Source organism: Apteryx mantelli, chromosome 7 (assembly GCF_036417845.1).
Source record: "Apteryx mantelli isolate bAptMan1 chromosome 7, bAptMan1.hap1, whole genome shotgun sequence".
NCBI classification, from domain to species: domain Eukaryota; kingdom Metazoa; phylum Chordata; class Aves; order Apterygiformes; family Apterygidae; genus Apteryx; species Apteryx mantelli.
Genome location: NC_089984.1, coordinates 11,304,163 through 11,323,672, shown reverse-complemented (window position 1 = coordinate 11,323,672; position 19,510 = coordinate 11,304,163). Strand labels below are relative to the sequence as shown.

Here is a 19,510-nt window from a genome sequence, read left to right as displayed (position 1 = left end):
TCTGGCTCTGTGAGTTTTGTAGTTGTTTTTTTGACGGTAGAGAAAGGGATATTTATTGATGCTATGTTAAAATGGAGACTAGGAGTCATCTTGAAGTTGCGGATGCATTTGTGTCTGAAGTTCAAGATGGTAACGTTGCCAGGAATAATTCTCTGGAGGTGTCCTCACACGGAGGTGCGCACGCAGAATACAAACGAGCAGAGTCTATCCTGTGTTTTCAGTTCCTCTCCAATATCTGCTTGAGTTAGAACTTGATCCTTGCAAATATTTTTTTTGGCTAATGTGCGAGTTCAGCTATCTGTATTTTATCTTTTCATTTCAAAAAAAAAATTTTTTTTTTGATTCAGAGTAGTTTTTCTCCTTTTTCCCATTTTTGTTTTTCCCTGGACTTGTTAGGTTTGCATTACCTCAAACTTCTTTCAGTTTTAAACTTCATGCCGCTTGCAAATGTTGCATCTTATTTGGACATGCCTTTTATCTTGCTGGAAGATGATTTGATATTAGGAAATACTCTTTTTGTAAGACATGCAAACATAGAGCTGAGAATTAGCACTGACTCTAAAGGCTTTCTGAAGGTAGTTTGAGCCCTGTCTTGATTGTACGCTTTGTGGTGCGCTGCTTTTTTTTTTTTTTTTTTTTCCTTCTGTCTGCATGAACAGGCCATTTCTGATACCCAAAACCAAGAGGTTTGCCTTTAGCCTTGAGGATTGTGGAGGTAGTTCCCCTTGTTGGGGAGGCAATTCTTTGAAACTTACTTCTTGGTGCCAAATTAAAGCAGAGGTCGGCTACCTGCATTATCTCCATTTGCTGTAACTGAAACTTTAGGTCCTTGCTTACAACATAGCCAGAATTGTATTGAAATATTAGTGCTCGCCACCTCCACCCCCTGAAATATTTTGCACAAGTTTTCAAACTTTGAGCTTTTATCACTAGGTCTTTTGCCAGGATTTGAAGTCTCCTTTTAAGAAATGGAGCGTAGTCCCTGCAATGTTCCACATAGCAAAGAAGCTACGTGCTGTCTCACCGTTGGTGTTGTTTAATGGCTGAAAATAAGGTACTGCTGCAGTAGTTCATATGTTGAAGCCTGGAAGGAGCAAGTGTCGGGTGCGTCCTGTGACACGTGTGTGCCTTGGAGAGGCTACATTGCCTAAAATGGAAATGGATATTTCTTTTTAAGCCCCTGAATTCTTCCAAGTCTGTCTTTGTGCAAAAGTATTTTTTTGTTGTGTTTTGATCCTATAGTACCAGAGTGGCTTCCTCACTGGCTTGCAAGGTTAAGTGTGTAAATTTTTAGGAGCCAAATAGGATTGTACTATGTGTTGCCATTTGTACCCCTTTGGGCTAAAGTGGTGATGACTTAAGTACTGTCTAAACTCTTCTGTTGATGTTGTTGATCTAAATGTAGGTGTTTCTGTTTGTTTCTAACACGCACAGGGGAAAACCCAGGAAAAGTCTTTTGAAGACAGGAACTCAGCTGTTCAAAACAGTACCTTGATAACAAAGCCCACCAGTGGATGTAGAAATTCATTGCTTTTTAGGTCTTTTAGGTTTTTTAGGTCTTTTCATCTACAAAACCTAGTTTTATGAAAATAGGTGTTGGTATTCCTAAATGTAGATTGAGATTAAACATACAACTGTTCTAAAAGTAGAGTTTAAAGTTGGTGTTCATAGGGTTTTGAGCATACACAATTATTCATCATTTAAGTACTATATATATTAAAATGGTACATGTTTTCTGTTGTGTTAAACAAGATTGAACCAAGGAAGCTAATTTGTCGCCACCAAAAAAGAGGGTAAAGCTAAAGTTGAAGAAAAAAAAAAATTGCAGAAACCCCCTGGCAGTTGCAAAAACATTCAGGTCCCTCTTATCCATCTTGCCTCTCCTCTCACCCTGACTGAGAACTAAGGCAGGAAAGCCTGGGGTGCACTAACTCCGAAGGCTGGCAGCTCCTTCACCAACTGCGACTCATACTGCTTTGGTTTCATGTTTGTTCTAAATGAGAAGAGGTCTGGCTGGTTGGTTGTTCTTCATCTAATGTGTTCAAAATACTTCCTCCAAGTTTTAAAATGCTTGTGGGTTTCTGAGGAGTTGTTTTGGTTTTCTTTTTGCATTCAGTGAATTCCAGTTTCCATCCAAAACATCTAAACAAAAATTACAATTTAGGGAAAAATGACTTTTTACTGTCTTAATGTAAAAGCCCCCTAGAGTATTTAAACTATAACTTTTTCCAGTATGTCCAGAGTAGCTGGAATACAAGGAGGCCAAAAGCTTTTCCTCCAGCTGCCTTAGAACCTGAATTTTCTCCTGAAGGCCTGATGACCTGCAGCTGGAGCCAGTTTTTTGGAGTCAGGGCGCAATCCCATTTCTCTTCATGGTACCTTCCAGTATTTTCTGTTATCTTCTATATGTTCTCCACTGAGATTAGCTTATATATTTTTAGCTACATAAATCTCTCAATTTCTGTTGGAGGGAGGGGAAGGGAGAGAAGGGAAGGTGTAAATTCGTGATTTCTCAGGTTCTCAGAGATTTACTGTGTGCTGCCAAATGTTGCTTCTTTGAGTCAGCCCCTCCTTCAAGCTGGGAGAGCCCTGGTTGATATAAACCCCATTGCTTTACATGAAGAGAAGGGAAGCCCAAGCAGAGCTGCGGTTCTGCGGTCTAGATGATCATGAACTTTGATTCGCTCATCCCAAGGCTGAAATTTTTCTAAATGCTTTGTAGTGAAAGTATTTGTACAGTTAAAATAGAGGTGTATACATATATCATATGTAAAGTGCACTTTTGTTTTCTTCATTTGAAAGAACTGCTGCTTTCAGGATATGTGGCTTAACACTGAGTTTTCCCAAATAAATGTTTTCCATTGCAACGTGCACTTGAGGGTTCTTATGGAACGATTTCAATTTTTTTTTCAAGAAAAAAATATAAGACTGGTTTTGGCTCTCAGAACTGTCAGAGTTAGAATGGTAAAGTAGAACTAGAAGGTGATGCAACAGAGCAATCTATATTATGCAGACTTTTACTGTGGCATAGTTTTCAAGATCATGTTTAGCTTAAAATGCTTAATGGCTGTAGTAAAAATTCAGCTATTTATTTTCCCCTTGGGCTTTGATGCTCCTGCTTTAACAATAATTAGTTAAAAAGGAAAGTAATTGATAACAAGCAGAATTCAACTCTTTGCAGTTCTGGTTCTTTTCTTGAAACTTCATGAGCTATTTAGATATTGTAGTATATGTGAGACTTATGAAACACAGTTCAAATTCTTTTAAGGGTTCCTATGAGACCCTCAGTTTCTCAGAAGTTATTTTCCATTGCAAACCTTTTTAGGCAGTCAAAATTCTCCAAGATTGCTGTATATGCAAAAGAAATTCTTTTCACTGGGGAAAGAAAAATATTCAGTGCTGCAGCAAAAAGTGATTTTTTTGTATAATACGTGGTTTCTGAAATTGTGGAAAAGACTATGATTGCAATCAATTTGGGATTTATCCTCAAGTTTATTGATTAGATTTCAAAGGCAGTACACTCTGTGAGCATTTTTTTGTACTTCAATCAATGCACTTTTTTTATTACTTTATTATTATTTACTTTATTTTTTATTATTATTATTATTACTATTACTTTCTGCTTAACTGCCTAAGATAGGTGACAGATTTGTATTTATAGTGACCAAAGTGAGTCTTCCTTTTGGTCTAATGTTGTAAATTTTTAGCCTTGTATTTTCAACAAAGTTTGAGGATATTAGATGACAAATTCTCATTGACTTGCAGTATTAATTCCCTCCTTTTGACGATCTCATATGCATCTTTCTTGTAGGTCCCCAGAGTGTGTGCATCTCTCTCTGGGCTTTAATTTCACTTTGGATTAGCATGAGAAGGGGGGGGGGGATTTAATTTCTTTAAGACAGAAGTTTCCAAACTTTGAGAGGATGAGGGTTTGAGATACACGTTACCTTGAATGACGTTAAGTCCTCTTCTGCCTTCTTTTGTGGTTCCTTTTATGCTGGATCTTGTTTTTTTTCCTCAGTTCTACATCATTCTTTTGTTTTAATGTCTCCCTTCTTTTATCTAACTCCTTCCTATTTTCTGTGTATTTCATTGTCTTTTGCACAATTAAGAATAATCTTGGCGCAAAGCTTTGTATCAGGCACAAGTGAATTCTCTGAAGTAGCTTTTTCACATCTGGATTGGAAAACTGAAAAATGTTTATGTTGCTGGTAGAATTTCACCATTCTGGAAATGTCTTATTCCAGCTGTAGTTTATTATCCTGTAGTTGCTGAAACCAGTCAAAAATACAGTGTAATGAAGTCTGACTGACACTTTCAGTTTTTCCACATGATATGCTAATCTAGAAGTTGTTGTGGTATAGTAGGGATTTGGATGAAAAAGATGAAAATGTAGGAGTTCTTAGACATGTGTGCATTAGTCTTGAATTGTGCTACTCTGGAAAATTGATTGCTGTTGTAGCTGTTTTCTTAATGTATTCTTCTTTTTCTTGGAAGTGACTTTGTTAATTATTTTGACATTTGACTGTATAAATATATATTCTTTTATTATTGCTTATGCTTGTTCCAGACAACAATAAATATTAAAATGTATTGCCTTGCTTATTTCCCCGTCCTTTCCCCTGACACTGTCTGGTGAGTTGAAAATTTTTGATAATGTCAATTTTTTGTTTTTAATTTTCATTTGTAACAGCAATTAAACAGCATAATTAAGCACAAGTGCATTTTAAGTTCTTTTGTCAAAGTGGTACAAATGTTCTTTATTTAGGAAGGAACTGGTCCTACCAAGAGAGATGCACCTAAAAAACTTTTTCTTCCTCCTTTCCTACGTCTTTCCTTCTTCCACTGATCAAGTAATCTTCTGGTTAGTTTTCTTCTAATTTTCAGCTAAATTTATTGTTAATATCTGTGTTAAACAGTCTTTTGCCCTTCTTTTGGCGAAAGTATTTTAGATAGACTGTCTAAAATAGTATGACCAAGCAGATCAAGGGAAGTGATTATTCCCATCTATTCAGCTTTTGTGAGCTTATACAGCTTTTGTATATGGAGTACTTTGTCCAGATGTGGTCTCCTCAGCATATGAAAGACCGTAACAAACTGGAGCGAGTCAAGTTGGTCAGGGGGCTGGAGCACTTGATGTAAAGGAGAGGGTGAGAGAGCAGGGCTTTGCTCAGTGTGGAGGAGAGCAGGTGAAGGGGGGGGTTCTCATCGCAGTTTTCAGCTACCCAGTGGGTAGTTAGAACTGAGTCAGACTCCTCTTGGAAGTTCACAGCAAAAGAGCAAGAGGCAATGGCCAAAGTGTGAGCAAGAAAAAATCCAAGTAGACATGAGAAGAGTTTCTTGGTGAGGGTGGCTGAACACTGAAGTATTGCCCAGTGAGGTGGTGGAGTCTCCATCCTTGGAGATGGTGAGAACTTGACAGGACAAGGCCCTCAGCAAAGTTGACCTAACCTCAGAGTTGGTCTTGCTTTGTGCAGGAAGTAGGTTCCTTCCATCCCCAATTGCTCTAGGATGCTAAGCCCCCTTGTAACTGACATTTAATCAAGCTAAACAAACTGATCTCTTTTAACTTCTTACATAATAAGTCATGGGAATTGTTAGAGGAGTAAAGAGCCTTGGCCTAGACACAGTACAAGATGACATCCATGTGTGAGCAGAACCAAACAATGTTCTGGGTGAAATTTCATCGGGGCCTTCTCTAACATCTTTATTAAAAATGCCTTGCCTGATACAGCGCAGGACTGATTTGCTTATTTTAATATATGCATTTTCTTGGTGTCCTACAACAATCTCCTAATGGTCTATTACAATCAGGTCTTTCTTGTTTCTTTGGTTTGAGATCCCAGTATATAACAAAAGTTCTTCAGCCTCAGTAGATGTGCCTGGCATTTTGTAGAATTGAATTTTGATCCGCTTCTGTGAAGTCTGTCATTCAGTTTCTTCTCCCTTACTATTACTAAATGTTTTAGTGATCAACCAGAACTCTGTGCTGTTACTGAATTTCAAAGGCATATGCCTATGGCTAGTGGACTTCTTCACTAAAATGAAGGCAACAGAATAACTCTACATTGAGCCAAATTAATACATGGTTTTAGGAAGTTATGTGTGTGTATGTGTGTATACATATCTATATAGATATATATCTGTGTAGGGTTTTTCCCCCTGTTTGGATAGCTTGAGATTTACAAATAAACTGTGCACTGTGTTGCATCAGATAAGTGGAAATCTGATAGTGTTTGACCTGCTGAATCAATAAGTAAAACTTTGGAGGTCTGGATAGTATCTCAGAATGAAGAGCTGTCTTCAGGTGAAGTGGAGGCAAGGAAAAAAACAAAAGAAAAAAACCAAAGAGACCTCTAAAACCAAAACAACAACAATCACCCCTTGAAGGCAACCTGATGTATCTTAATTTATGATGACCCAAAATGACCTGACTTAAATTTGATAGGGTTTATTTAGAAGGCATTTTCATGTAACTAAAGAAATATTTTCATTGAATTTTCATTAAATTCTATTTCCTCTGAGATGGACCTAGAGCATGCTGTAGCCAGTGGCAATCATTTGAACTTCATGGAAACTGGTGAGCAGCATTCTTGGTTTGCTTTTTGGATTTCTCTTGAATCATCAGAAATCAGTTCCACCTGTCATCAGACAAACTCTTCTAAATGCCAACCCCCAAAAGTTAATGACTTGTGCTATATAAAAGTAGTAATAGTCAACAGATTTAAAAACAGTAAACATTTTCCAGAAATGAACTCTTAATAGTAAGAATTTAATTTTGCATAAATACTTTCTTTTAACAGATTATGGAAGAAACAAATACACAGATTGCCTGGCCATCAAAGTTGAAGATTGGAGCAAAATCGAAAAAAGGTATTTTTTATTATTATTATTATTTTTTTTATAAAGGATTAGTTCTTAAGGTAGTTAAAACAACTGAAAAAGCAGTTCTGTCTTTAGATTCACCTTATCAGTACTGGACATCTGAAATATTTTCATTTCAGTCTTCTGATTTCCATAACGGCTTCAACAAGAAATTCTTATCTAAGCTATATATATATATATATATATATATATATATATATATATACACACACACATATCTTATATATGAATCAAGTGTGTGTGTACACACGCACCCCTGATGTACAAATCCATTTCAAGTAGCTTAAACGTCTACAGATATTTTACTATCAATATTATTGTACTTTTCATCTTTAGTATAGGTGATTTTTTTTCTAGCTCCAGATGGAACGGTTTCTTCACTTTATAGTAGCCAAAACTAGATAGTTGTTTTGGTAACATCGTAGATCAGTCTTTTATAAAGTACAAAGATGTCATACAGTTGTTCAGGCCCCTGTAGAACAATATATACTTGTTGTGTGCTTGACAGACCAGCTTGCTTTTTGGTTTCTTAAACTTAGAGCTGTTCCTACTAATGGCCATTATTATGTGTGTTAAATTGTGGCTCTTTTGGATGTACAGCCTACCACGTACCAGTATGTACCAAGTATATAATTGTGAGCATCTATATTTGAAATAAGCTTTCTAATTCTGTTCTTAAAAAACTGTTATGACTGCATAATGTAATGCTTAATTCCTTTACTGCAGGAGAAATGAAATTAAAAATGTTTTGCAACACTGCATGTGTCTTTGTTCAGGTTGATAGACACAGGTATTAAAACCAAGAAACTATGAAGTCCAAATAAATTCTGTGTGTTTTATTTGGAATGTATTGATGGAGGTGAAGAATAACCTTTGTAAGTAAAGAAACTCTCATGAGGGGAAAAAAAAATCCCTTTAGTAAGGTGCCAGATTAGTAACACTTTATTGTTTAAAGTGAGATTTGGTCTCTCAGGTACTTTACCACATGGTTTTGAAGTACAAATTGGTGTGTATATATATTTTTTTTCATCTGCGTAGAAAAGGTTATTTTTCACTTGGAAGTGGAAAATGGGGAAAGAATTCAGACTATGGAAAAATTCAAGGGTTGTGTATGTATGTGTTTATTTGTGGAACTAATGTTTATAGTAAGGTGTGAGTTGCAAGGTCTTTGTGCAAACCTCTGCTTTGCTTGTGTTCTTTCTGCCTAAGATGCTGTGAGTTGACAGAGAGCTAAAACTCCTCAGGAAACTGAGGCAGGAGAGAGTGAGTTTCCTTTTGTTAAGAGAGGGGAGAGAAGAAATAAAGCAGCATCTACATTTGTTTGTTTTCCTTCAAATTTAAATTAACCTGGTTCTGAAGATTAAAAACATGGATGAAAGGCCATGAAGAAAGGGGTAAGAGAAATGGCTTGCTAGAATTCTGAATTGCTACTTAGTGGTGCAGATTAGTTTAACCTCTTCATTAATGATCTCGGAAAACAATGTTATATTTGTGGGGAAGCTCTACTAGTATATAGAATGAATTTGAATACCAAGGGAAATAAAACAGCTAAAAGTTATGAGCTGAGAACAAAAATAACAATTGGGGGGGGGCATAAAATAATACAGCTGGGCATACTGAGCTTGTCTGCGATGGGAATTGATTATCTTGGAAAGTCTTAATGCCAAAAGAAACTTTAGATAGTGAAGGGCTGCAAACTAGACACTTCTGCAATATATTATATTGTTAGAAAATGTTCCAAATGCCTGTGAAGAGAGCAAAGACTTTTACTCTGGCCAGTTTTGCTCTAGAAAGCTGTATATGCACCTAAGATAGTAAGTTACAATATGTGTAGAAAGAACCCCTTAACCTAGAGGTTCCTAGTTCTGGTGAAATAAAATGTAGTTTATGCAATACCCTATTATTCTGTTTACATTTGGCGTCAATTGTCTGCAGTTCTGTAACCTTCCATTTGCAGCTTCAACAGCTGCAAATTTTGGGGGAAAATATTCAAATGCCTAACATAATCTAGCTTTACTTAATGACATTTTGTGATTGAGATGACAGTCTGTAACAAATAACTGGCCAACTCTCTGTTGACTTGAACTCTGAGAAGATCTCTTCCTTCCCTGTCTTCTGGAGCGGGAAGTGAGTGTCTAATCAGGAGTCCCTCACTGAGGGAGCAACAGTTATTGATTCACAAGCTTGTACCTCAGCCGTGTATCTCTATCCTACCATAACCAAGTATACCAAATTTTTCATACAATCTTCCAGTAAAGTTTGCATGCAGTTTCAGTGGCTTCATATTCTGTAGTTGTATGTTATGGCCTTTGATCATCCACAGTCTTCTTCCCAAAATACAAGAAAAAATGAGTAGGAAGACATCTCTAGCAGCGCTCTGTTTCTGCTGTGTTGTCTAGTCTATCATGAAACATTTAGGGCTTAATGTCATGTTCTTCTTACTGTTGTGTCAGTTTTTAATTTGAGATTGTTAATACTATTTCAAGAATCAGAGTACCTATAGTTTTTAATATGAGATTCATACTATTTCAAGAATGAGAGAGTATGTACTGAACCTTGTTATTACAAATGTCAACATTCGTGTGCTTATAATTAGAAAGGGTCAGTAAGGGTCTGAAGCATAAGATCTGTACTAGACCCAGAATCTTTCTCATATTTTTCACAATTGCTCTGTTGATAAATTTGAAGCAGTAAGAGTAGATGACTTGCGAGTTGCTAAGTTCTTTTTTCTATTTAGTATTATTTTGATTAAAAATTTTTAATTGATTGTGAAATAATAAAAAATCACCATTATGAAACTTACATATAACTCAATATTTTCTGAAACTTTGAATTAAAGAATAATGTCTGGATTTAACATATACAGAATTTAAACAATTTGCTAATTAAAATTTCTGTTTTAAGATGAAATTGATAAAATATCTCTTTAAAAAGGCTAGAATTCACAAATCAATTATCAAGTCTCAGCAGTTTCATAAAGACCAAAGCAGGAATTTCCTGGCTAGAATGAACACCAGATGCTGCGGTTTTGTTCTAGTGATGAGGGATGATCAGGCTAAAGTATTTTGAAATACGCATTTAGAAAATGCACAAACAGAAATAAATTTTTCCAACAACATTTTCAAGAAAGTCATTTTTTTTCATGTTGACAAAGAGATCCGATAACATTAAGGCTTCAGAGAAGTGAAACAATTGAAGTTTTTTGTAGTGCCTGATTCTTCTCTACCAATGACAGAAATAATGAGAGCTCTCATATTCTAAGCTGAGTGCCTCTGCTTTGCATGAGTGAGGTAAGAGGTAGAGTTTAGGGCCTACCAAAAGCTGATATTTGATAGGTTTCTGATCTTCCTTAGTTCAATGAATTAAACATCAAACAGAGGCAGAAACTTCTCTGTCCGTTCCTCTCTTGCTGTCAATACTACTTTTCCACACTGTTGTGGTTAATGTTCCCTAGGAATGCTATTAGTTGTCTTTAAAAGATTTATTCCTTAATATGAAAGTTAAAAATAGATCACTAAATGCTACCTGGTTGGATGCTGTAGTTCTGCAAACACTTTTAAAGCAGGCTGAAGTTAACAGCATTGCCCTCTCCCTTCCCCGGATGTCCTCCTGCCCTGCTCTTGATCTTGGTCCCCTTCTCACTCCTCTCCAGCCAAATTTCCATGTGTTGCCCCTGGTGCCATTGTTGTCATACGGGGACCAGATTAGCTTAAAACTGACTGTGGAGACCTTGGTTTGTTGGATAACTTTTTTGTTTGCTAGCTCTTTTAAGCCAAACTGTGTCCTCAATCTGACTCACTGTGTGGTTGTATGAACTGGTAATGGCATAATGGGTAAAAGCACTGGGGGCAGACGAAGACTGCCTTACTCTGCAGCAGCGCTCCTCTACGGAGATCTGAGGCGCTCTTGGAACTTCGGGAAATGTGTATATATGAGGTTAAATTTTATCCATATATCTCACCTCTCTTGTCTTAATTTTTTCTCTCTATATAGGTATGTGTCTTTGCATTTCAGCAGCCATAAAGAAATTAGGGGGCAGGGGTGCGGAGCGTGTGTGCACACGTGTTAGGAATGCTGATAATCTTGCAGTAACACTTGGCTAACAACCAGCAGAAGAATCATTTCAGCTGCTGGTGACTTGGTGGCACTAGGTAGGAATTTGCTCAGATGGATTTGGAAAACTGAAAGTTTTGGAAGGTTAAAAACTGATAAGGGGAAGCGCAAAGGAAACTGAGCTCGGAGTGGGGATAGTTCTATCCCTTGCACTGTTCGGACAGTTCAGCCCTGTCAAAAAGGGCTGCTTTTAGTCAACTTCTGTTAATCTTTTTTTTCCTGCTCTCCCCATATTTTCATTCCTCTTCCTTTTTCTTCAGATTTCATTCTCTAGCTTTTTTAATGTCTCCTCTGAAGTTACCTACTCTCAGTTCTCTTCTTCCTTTCTTGAGCTGTTGTTTCATTTCACCTGTTCTTGTTTCATTTGTTATTCCTGGATTTGGGGCTCCCCCCCCCACCTCTTTGTATTGCTGATGCATTTTAAGTTGGTTAAGAAAGAATATCCAGTCTGTTCTGTTTGCATATTACTTTTTCTCATCTGACTTGTCCTTCTACTTCTTTCATCTGCACTAGAACTCAAACTTCAGTAATTTTTGTTATTCAAACTGGTCTCTATTATCAAAACAAGTATTAATATATGCCAAGGGTAGATCAAGTACTTAGCATGTCAAATCCATGTCTAAGGAGAGTGACAAGAGGGAAGGAAACATAGTGGCAGTAAAGACAATAGGAAGAAGGCAGCAATAACTAGAAGTGGGTGCTACTGGCATTCCTTGCTCTGATTTCGTTTCATGCTTTTTCCTTAAATTTTGTCTTCTGCCATTTGCGAACTGTCTTGCAATCGGAGTCAAATACTTCCCCCTGTGCATCCTAAGCTGCTGAGATAATATGAAAAAGATCTACATCAAATACATTATTATGGTTACTAATTTAATTTCTGTGTAATGAGAGGTGTAGTAAAAACTTCAACCAAGTAAAACCAAGTGAAATATTGCTACTGTTTGTTCAAGCATTATTTTGATGTAGGGGAAGAGCTTTGTATGTTCCAAGAAGCACTGTGTTAAAATTTTAAGTTTTTTTTTTTTAAACAGTAATGTCACTTTATGGTGAATTTAAGGCCAAACTTGTATACAACTTACTGCCTTAGATTTCAAGGGTAAGCCAAAGTATAATCACTGTCTTTTTTGCTTCAGACCTTTAATTCAGCTTTTAATTGTTTCCCAGTATTGTATTAAAAGCAGAATTTTACGTTTTGAGGGGAAGAGGGAAGGGAAAATGTGTAGTCAGTCTGTGCAGCCCTGTTCATGCATGCAAGTGTAGTGACGTGGGTATTTGTTGTTTTGCTGTAGGTTTTCTAATATAACTGCAATCTCATTTTATGCTTTTCAACTCATCTTTCATTTAGTCTTTGAGTGCTTAATTTTCTCAGTCTAGTTTGCCAACAAAAAACTTAAAGTGAATAAAAACTGCTTTTTATGCTGAAACTCCAATGGTAGTAAAATTTCATATATGCAAGATTGGCTTACATAAGAGCATTTCAACATATTCCTTGCCAGTTTTTCTTGTCACACATGTAGACACTTCATAATTTGCATGTTCCATGGAGAGATTACTTCATTTTTTTTTAAGACATGAATGCATCCCTGACCATTATACAATATAGCTTTCATTACTGGAACTGGGGTGAATCCCAGACTCACACAAAGTAGAGGTTACCCTTCTCAAATAGAAATTTCGGTGAAACACATGGCATAGAACTATGGATAATACTTCAGAATTGTTTATTCCAATATGTCATGGATGCAAATTAAGGCATTGTGTATGGTCATGTTTAAAACAAGTATGTTATGATGAAATGTCAGCGATAATGGAAGAGCTATTAATTCTGCAGTGCAGCTCTATCGTAGTTCTGTGAGCTTTAAACAGCACCATAACCTCTGCTAGTATGTGCAGAGGTCTCTGTATTTCCTAAAAACGTAAGCAAAGCACCAAACCTCATTCCTTTGGCAGTATTGGCCAAGGACTCAAGACGGGGATTTTTGGCACTCGTGTTGTACTCTGTGGATGGAAAAAGTAGCCAAGGATTGAGTCCTGCCCCGGACCACGTGAATGCAGTCTGGCAGGTGGCAGCTGCTGTTCTGCTTCTCTCAAGTAGGAAGCTTACTGCTTGCAAGTGGCACTTCCCACGAGCGTGGGGCCAGCATAGTCAGTGAGCTAACCTGCTTGGAAATGAAAGGGGTTCAGGTAAGGCAGGAATGTTGTGGATGTGCTTCAAGGGTGGTGTGTTATGTCCGTCATTCCTCTTCCGTCTGTTGTGACGCTTGCTCTTGTTGCTGCTCTGGCATGTGGGCCATCAGGGTCTCCTAGCCTTGCCTCCCCTCGCCCCCTGCCTGTACCGAATTTTGCTGGCGTTGCCCACTGCTGGCCTGAGGATCTGCGTGGTGGCACCAGGAGTGTGATGTCAAAATGCATGTCACTCTTTTTAGGTGATTAAAAATCAAATAAGAGGGGACCCACTGAGGATTGCCTTTCAGTGTCTCTGAAAATAATGTTTGGAAGCACACCTGGATGCCTTGTGTAGGGTGCTGGCATCTAAGTTCGGTGCTGACACACGGGAGAGCCATTTACGGGACTGGTTATTGTCATTTTCCTTCCTGAGCTATACGCATGGCCATTCTGTATTGAACACTAATAGTGGACAAAAATGTCATGGCTACAATCCTCAAATGTGAGTATTTCAAACTGAGACTAATGAGGCAGCAGTTAAGAAACTAATGGTATTATGACAGATGTTCATACGGCATAAAGAAGTGGTCTTGGACCCCTACTTCAGACAAACATCTGTCTCATTGCACCGTTGATTTTTATTATTATTATAATGAATGCAAAGTTTAAAGAAATGAACAGACTTGTTTTGATTTCAGTGAACACTGGACTCACTGGAATACTACAAGGTTTTCAGTATATTCTGCTTAAATTTAAGTTACTTAATGTTTTTCTAAATGCCGGGTGAATTGGTCTACTTCAGAGGCTGGCATATTTGCAAAGTGCAGTTATATAATCTGAAAACTTTGCCAAGAATTTGGCAAAGCCTGAAGCTAGTCAAGCAACAATAAAAGTAACTAAAATGACTTGATAGTTTGGGCTATTTACTACTTTGTCTCATCTAGCTGTTTATGTTGAAAACTGGAGAGACTACTTCCAGAAGCTTGGCATCTACAAGACTGAAGTCCTTGAAATTTAAATATATAATGCTATGTACTGTATTTCTTTTAAAACTTGTCACCCGGCCAGGTTGGCTGGGAGAACTGAGTGCCTTCTGTGAGTCTATTGGCTGAGCCGGACCCAGGACTGTTGTCTCTTAGGCCACTGGGCATTAGAAGCATTGCAGAGCTGGTGGTGGTTTGTGGCCACTCTTGAGGTGACGTGGTAAAAATGCCATTTCCTTTTTCAGAAAGGTCTGTTTACTGACTCACCTTTTGGACATGCATACTCCTGTCCATTGTTTTCCCATGGCTCTCCACTTATCCCCAGAGCAAACAAGCCATTTATGTACAATATATGCACAATTGTAAACTGTACTAAATTTAAACCACTGCTTTCTGACTTCATGGTTCTTTGTGTAGTGACATGTACCAGATCTACTCACTTGTACCACGACCAACTAAAATATTGATAATGGACTGTTTATTGACCAGAGTTCCAGCAATGACTGTAATGAATGCTTTATTTTTGAAGTCTTCAATATTTTCCTTTTCTCTGGTGTTAGATGTATATGTTATCCCCTACTTAACTATACTTGCAGCTCTAATGTGTCTTTTTAATTCTGTGTTTTCCTTAAATGACTTCATCATTCTGGTCTGAAGAGACACTAGGTGGTGGTGGTTTGTTTTGTTTTGTTTTCATTTTTTTGACAGTGCATGCATACTATGCCTGCTTTGAATTTTGTTCTAATTTTGACTGAGAAATTATTTAGGACTAACTATATTGTGAAAAACTGTACTATCGTTGGCAACATAGCTTCTGTTGATTATCCCCATTGAGTTCATAGAAAGATATCTTTACCTACTCCCTTTTTTAGACTTTGTTATTGTCGTCCAAGAAACCAGAACAACCTCCACAACCCCAAACCCATTACAGGGTCATGAAAACACATTGATTTAAACAGCAAGATGTCTTATATAATGAATTATGTAGCTGAGCATGCCTTTCAAGAATCATAACATTCTGCATGCTATCATATGACCATTTATAAAAGTATTCATGGAAGTGAATGGCAAGGATGAATTGCTTGGCTTTATCTTTTATTCATCCAACTATATAAAACTGACATTTCACAAAATGATGAAATAGAAGTCTCTAACCTAAGTTGGTACTCTGTTAAACATAGAGTAGAACATGTCATCCTAACCTTGTTGAGTATGAACCTCTTAGCTGTGTGTACAGAGTAGTGGAGGAATACAGTATCAATTTTTGTTTGAACTGTTGTCTTGGAGGAAAATAAGCAGCTGTAAGCACTTTCCTGTGAATATGGACACTGAAGAAAAGAATATTCTCGGATTTCTTTATATTTAGACAGTGTATGGCCTCAGTCTGTGACAAGATAGATGTTTGAAATCAATTATTCTTTATTATATATGCTCTACTTTGCAAATTGAGACTTAAAGCTCTAGAGATAAAAAGGGGAATTTACAGCTGTGTATAAATTTGAGCTACAGCATCAGGGTAGAATAGAAGTCTGAATAGAAATCATAATTCAAACAGAAGCATCTTGGAAATATATAACTTATGTGAAAATACTTTCTTACAAAGACTAAATTTCTGATTACACTTGGTATGCTCTTAAGTCTTTGAAGATAAAAGTGAATCCTGCTCCACTGTACAAGAAATAAAGCTGCTCAGTGCAGTAAGTTCTATACATGGATTACAGAAAGAATTCTAGTTGCATTTATATATTTTGCTGAAAGAGTGCAGTTGCCCAGATTGGTGGTTGCTGGGCAGATTGTATGACTGATGTTCTTGTTTCTTAACTTTTTTTATTGCTAGTAATATATTAGAAGATGAAGTAGGAATTCAGGTGTAGGTATTTAGTGCAGTAAATGGGCTCTTATCATTAGTCAAGCCTTATTTTTCAATTAAACCAAAGTATGTACCTTTGTGCATAAGAAGTAGTTTTCAAATCCTATGGAAAGATAGGTATAGGGTATAAATACCTTTTTGCCGCGGTCTGTTTGAAATCAGGACTTTCAGGTAAATGTAAGAGGGCTTTGATAGGCTGGATCTTTGTTAGTACTCTCTGTGCATGGAAATTTTATATTAAGATTGTTATAGCGATCAACATTCTGTCAAGTAAAACGTAACTCTTTGTACATCCCATTAGAAAAAATGAGAAGCTTCTCTAACAACATAAAACATGACTTGGGTCTCACTGGGCATTGTGCTTTGCCTTAGTTTGCCTTAGTATCAAGTGTAGTTTATGGTACCAGATCACATTTGTCTGCTAGCTGCGAATTAGTTGCACCTGTCCTATACATTTCTCCTCTGTTAAAAGAATAATATCATATGGGATGCCCTACCATGGAGGAGTTAAGTTGGGGGTGTTTTCAGAAGATTTGTTAAATCCATCTTACACCACTTAGGGCACACAGGAAAGAGCTGGTTTGTACAACAAGAATGCTCTAGAGGGACACAGGACCGTAAGCTGTGGCTTGCTGGGTTTCAGCCTTTGTCTGCAGTCCTGCACGAATCAGGTATCCATTGTGGGTGCAAGGAGGAGGGTCAGGTGCAATAAGACTAAGTTTCAACTTCTGGGGTAAGTTGTGAAATCTTAAGCCATAGGTAAGAATGGTTTTATCTGAGCCTTTTAAAGAAAGGAGTAAAAAGATCCATGGATAGAGTCTACTTCACTATACTGTGACTGGCGGTTGTAGCAAGAACATGTGCAGTATGGATGGTCGCAGAGTCTGTTAGATATGTGTTATAAAAGGTTGAGACCTGCTATTTTAGTAAATTAAAAAATATATATATAGTAAATATCTTAAAGTGCATGTTGTTTTCAGCCTTCAGCCCAATCCAACTATGTCAAACACCAGGGGCAAACTTCAGAACTGACCATCCTCTGCACTCTGATATACATAAAGTATGTGCATAGCATGTCAAGTAATGTGTGTGTATATACACACAAAGTCTACTGATGCAAAGACTGAAAAACTGTTCCTGTTCTCTTCTTTTCGATTTTTCTGGTGTGGTCACTTTTCTCCTTCTATTAATATTATTTTCCTGACGCTGTCAGTGCCTCTGACAAGTAATTAGCGTGAATGTCAGTAAAGCCAGTTTAAAAAAAACCTATCAACTATTCCAGAAACATCTACAACCATACTTTGCTATTTGTTGTTTAGTATTTGTTTAAAATCTGGCAATAGTATTTTCAGCCTCAAACTCTTATTAGCTTCACGGAATGTGTTGAGACTCAACTGATGAAGAATATTTAAGACCCCAGTGGGGTCCCATTGCACATACTCTTCCAATCAACCAAAGGCGGCTAGATTATGTGATGCAAGACTCCTGGTGTTTGGGCTTCCTGGACCAGAGAAAGGTCGTTCCAGGCACTGCAGTGAAATGGGCACTGCCTGGCAAACTGGCTTCAGTGTCCTCCCAAGTTTTAGGAAGGCTGACTTTGAAATATATGGCCAATCTAGCCAATGTACTTGGTGAGATTTAGGGTAGTGTCACAACACAGAAAAGTTTGAGTTGATCAGTTGGCTTCTTGGTAAAGAGCTACCTAACAGCTATAATTCTTCCTAGATTCCAGTGTACATAAAACAAGAAGGAGTTAGATAGCTATGGGATTAGTAGTACTGGCAGCCCCATGATACAAGTGCCCTGTCCCCACCACCACCTCCCCAAGACAGATTTTGGCTTAAGAAGAACTGAGCAATGATGAATTCAGTTTGGTCTGGTTAGTGTGTTTTTTTGTTTGTTTGTTTTTGTTTTGTTGTTGTTTTTTGTTTTTTCAGGGGGGAGGCAGAGGTGTTCAGACATTCAACCCTATTTTAATGTCCCTCAGAGCTAACTGTATTTTGTTTAATGTTAGCACGGGGGTTTTGTGTTCAGATGACTTAACTTTATAGAATACCAAGTATTAGCTTGCTTGCAGGGTTATTTAGTCAGTGCTAGACAGCTTAAAATCTCAGCATTTTCAGACTGTGGCTGCTTCCGCTATAGCAGATTAAATAGGTGTGTCAGTGGGCTGCATGTTGCACCCTTTCTTTCAGTATTTAGCTTAATATGTGTTAGTAATAAGGGTTTGCTACTCCTCTAGGGAATATCCACATGTAAATTCTGTGTCAAAAGTCTTCATGTGCATAAGCACTTTGAAATATATTATGAAAGTCCTCCTGTAATTTCATTTGTGTCTAAAACAATGCTTTATGGGGAACCATATGTACCCTCTGAAACTGCATGAAAATGATAAGGTGAATAATGGGAAACAAAGCTTAATGTGCTGGAGTTGCTTGTGTGCTTGCCAGCAAGTAGCTGTGTAGCTAGTTCATCAGTCTTTAAACTTCTGAAAAATACTATTCTTACTATAAACCTGTAGTAGTAGTAATTCATAGTTTCTTGTGTTTCTGTAAATGCAATAATACATTCTTTCTACAAGTTTTATTCTACATGTTGGTCTGTTAAATGCTAAGCTGACCCCACCTGAGGAGGGCATACCAAATCACGGGACTATTGCATGCATCAGGCTTGTTAGTGGAGCAAATGCTGTTAATAGCAATTTTTCACGGTTTTGATCAACTTTTTGTGCTTGACCAACTTTCATCTCGTTCTCTGCTGTTTCCAGTTAAAATAACTGTCATTTCTGCTGTTCTCACAAACAAACAACCACTTCCTCCCCTGAAAGTGGAAGAGGAAAGAAATGGAGATTGAACCAAATTTTTTGCCTTTAAATTTGATGCTACTTAATTGGCTAAGAGCATTAAGTTTCAATTAAGAGGAAAAAAAAATCGGGCACTTGGAACCTGCAGTGGTGCACTGAGCTTTTTGACAAACCTTAGCTTCTAATCCACTGAGATGACTTTGAAGTTGTGCCAAGTGTCTTGCGGGGTTATAGCCTAACCCTTCCTTGATAGGAACTTTAAAAAAAAAAAAAAAAAAAAAAGCAATGATGTTCACTTCTAAACAACCACAACCACAAGATGTAGTGATGCAGGTTTTGTGCAAAAAGAGAGCAGGTAAACTTCTGTGATGTGCTTAAGCTTAGAAACTTATGTGTTTAAAAAAATAACTGTGAACTGATAAAGATTTATTTTAAATTCTAATTTCATGTTGTTTCCATATTGACTTCATTGTGGATGAATGAAATATGGCTCAAATTACCAAATTTTGAAGCTACTTCTCATAAAAGATCTGTAAAGAACTTGCCACATATCATATCCCAAGTTGACCTTTGCTAGTAGATCCATCTCCCTGAGTTTTGTCTGACCTTAGCATGGCTTCTTTTTTGAAATTAAATAAGAATCAATTATAACAGTTGCCCCCCTCCCCAAGGTGACACTCCAAACATGCT

The 19,510-nt window shown here is 37.4% G+C and overlaps 1 protein-coding gene across 3 annotated transcripts in view; it reads left to right on the top strand.

Annotated features, from left to right (window-relative positions):
- BICC1 (BicC family RNA binding protein 1) overlaps positions 1-19,510 on the top strand; it is a 115,575-nt gene that overhangs the window by 44,785 nt on the left and 51,280 nt on the right. For 2 of the 3 annotated variants that reach the window (XM_067299793.1, XM_067299792.1), the window contains exon 3: positions 6,804-6,873. The exons of the other annotated variant lie outside the window; for it this stretch is intronic. In XM_067299793.1, the coding sequence (XP_067155894.1) occupies positions 6,804-6,873 (70 nt within the window). The remainder of the gene's footprint in view (positions 1-6,803; positions 6,874-19,510) is intronic. 3 annotated transcript variants of the gene reach the window in all.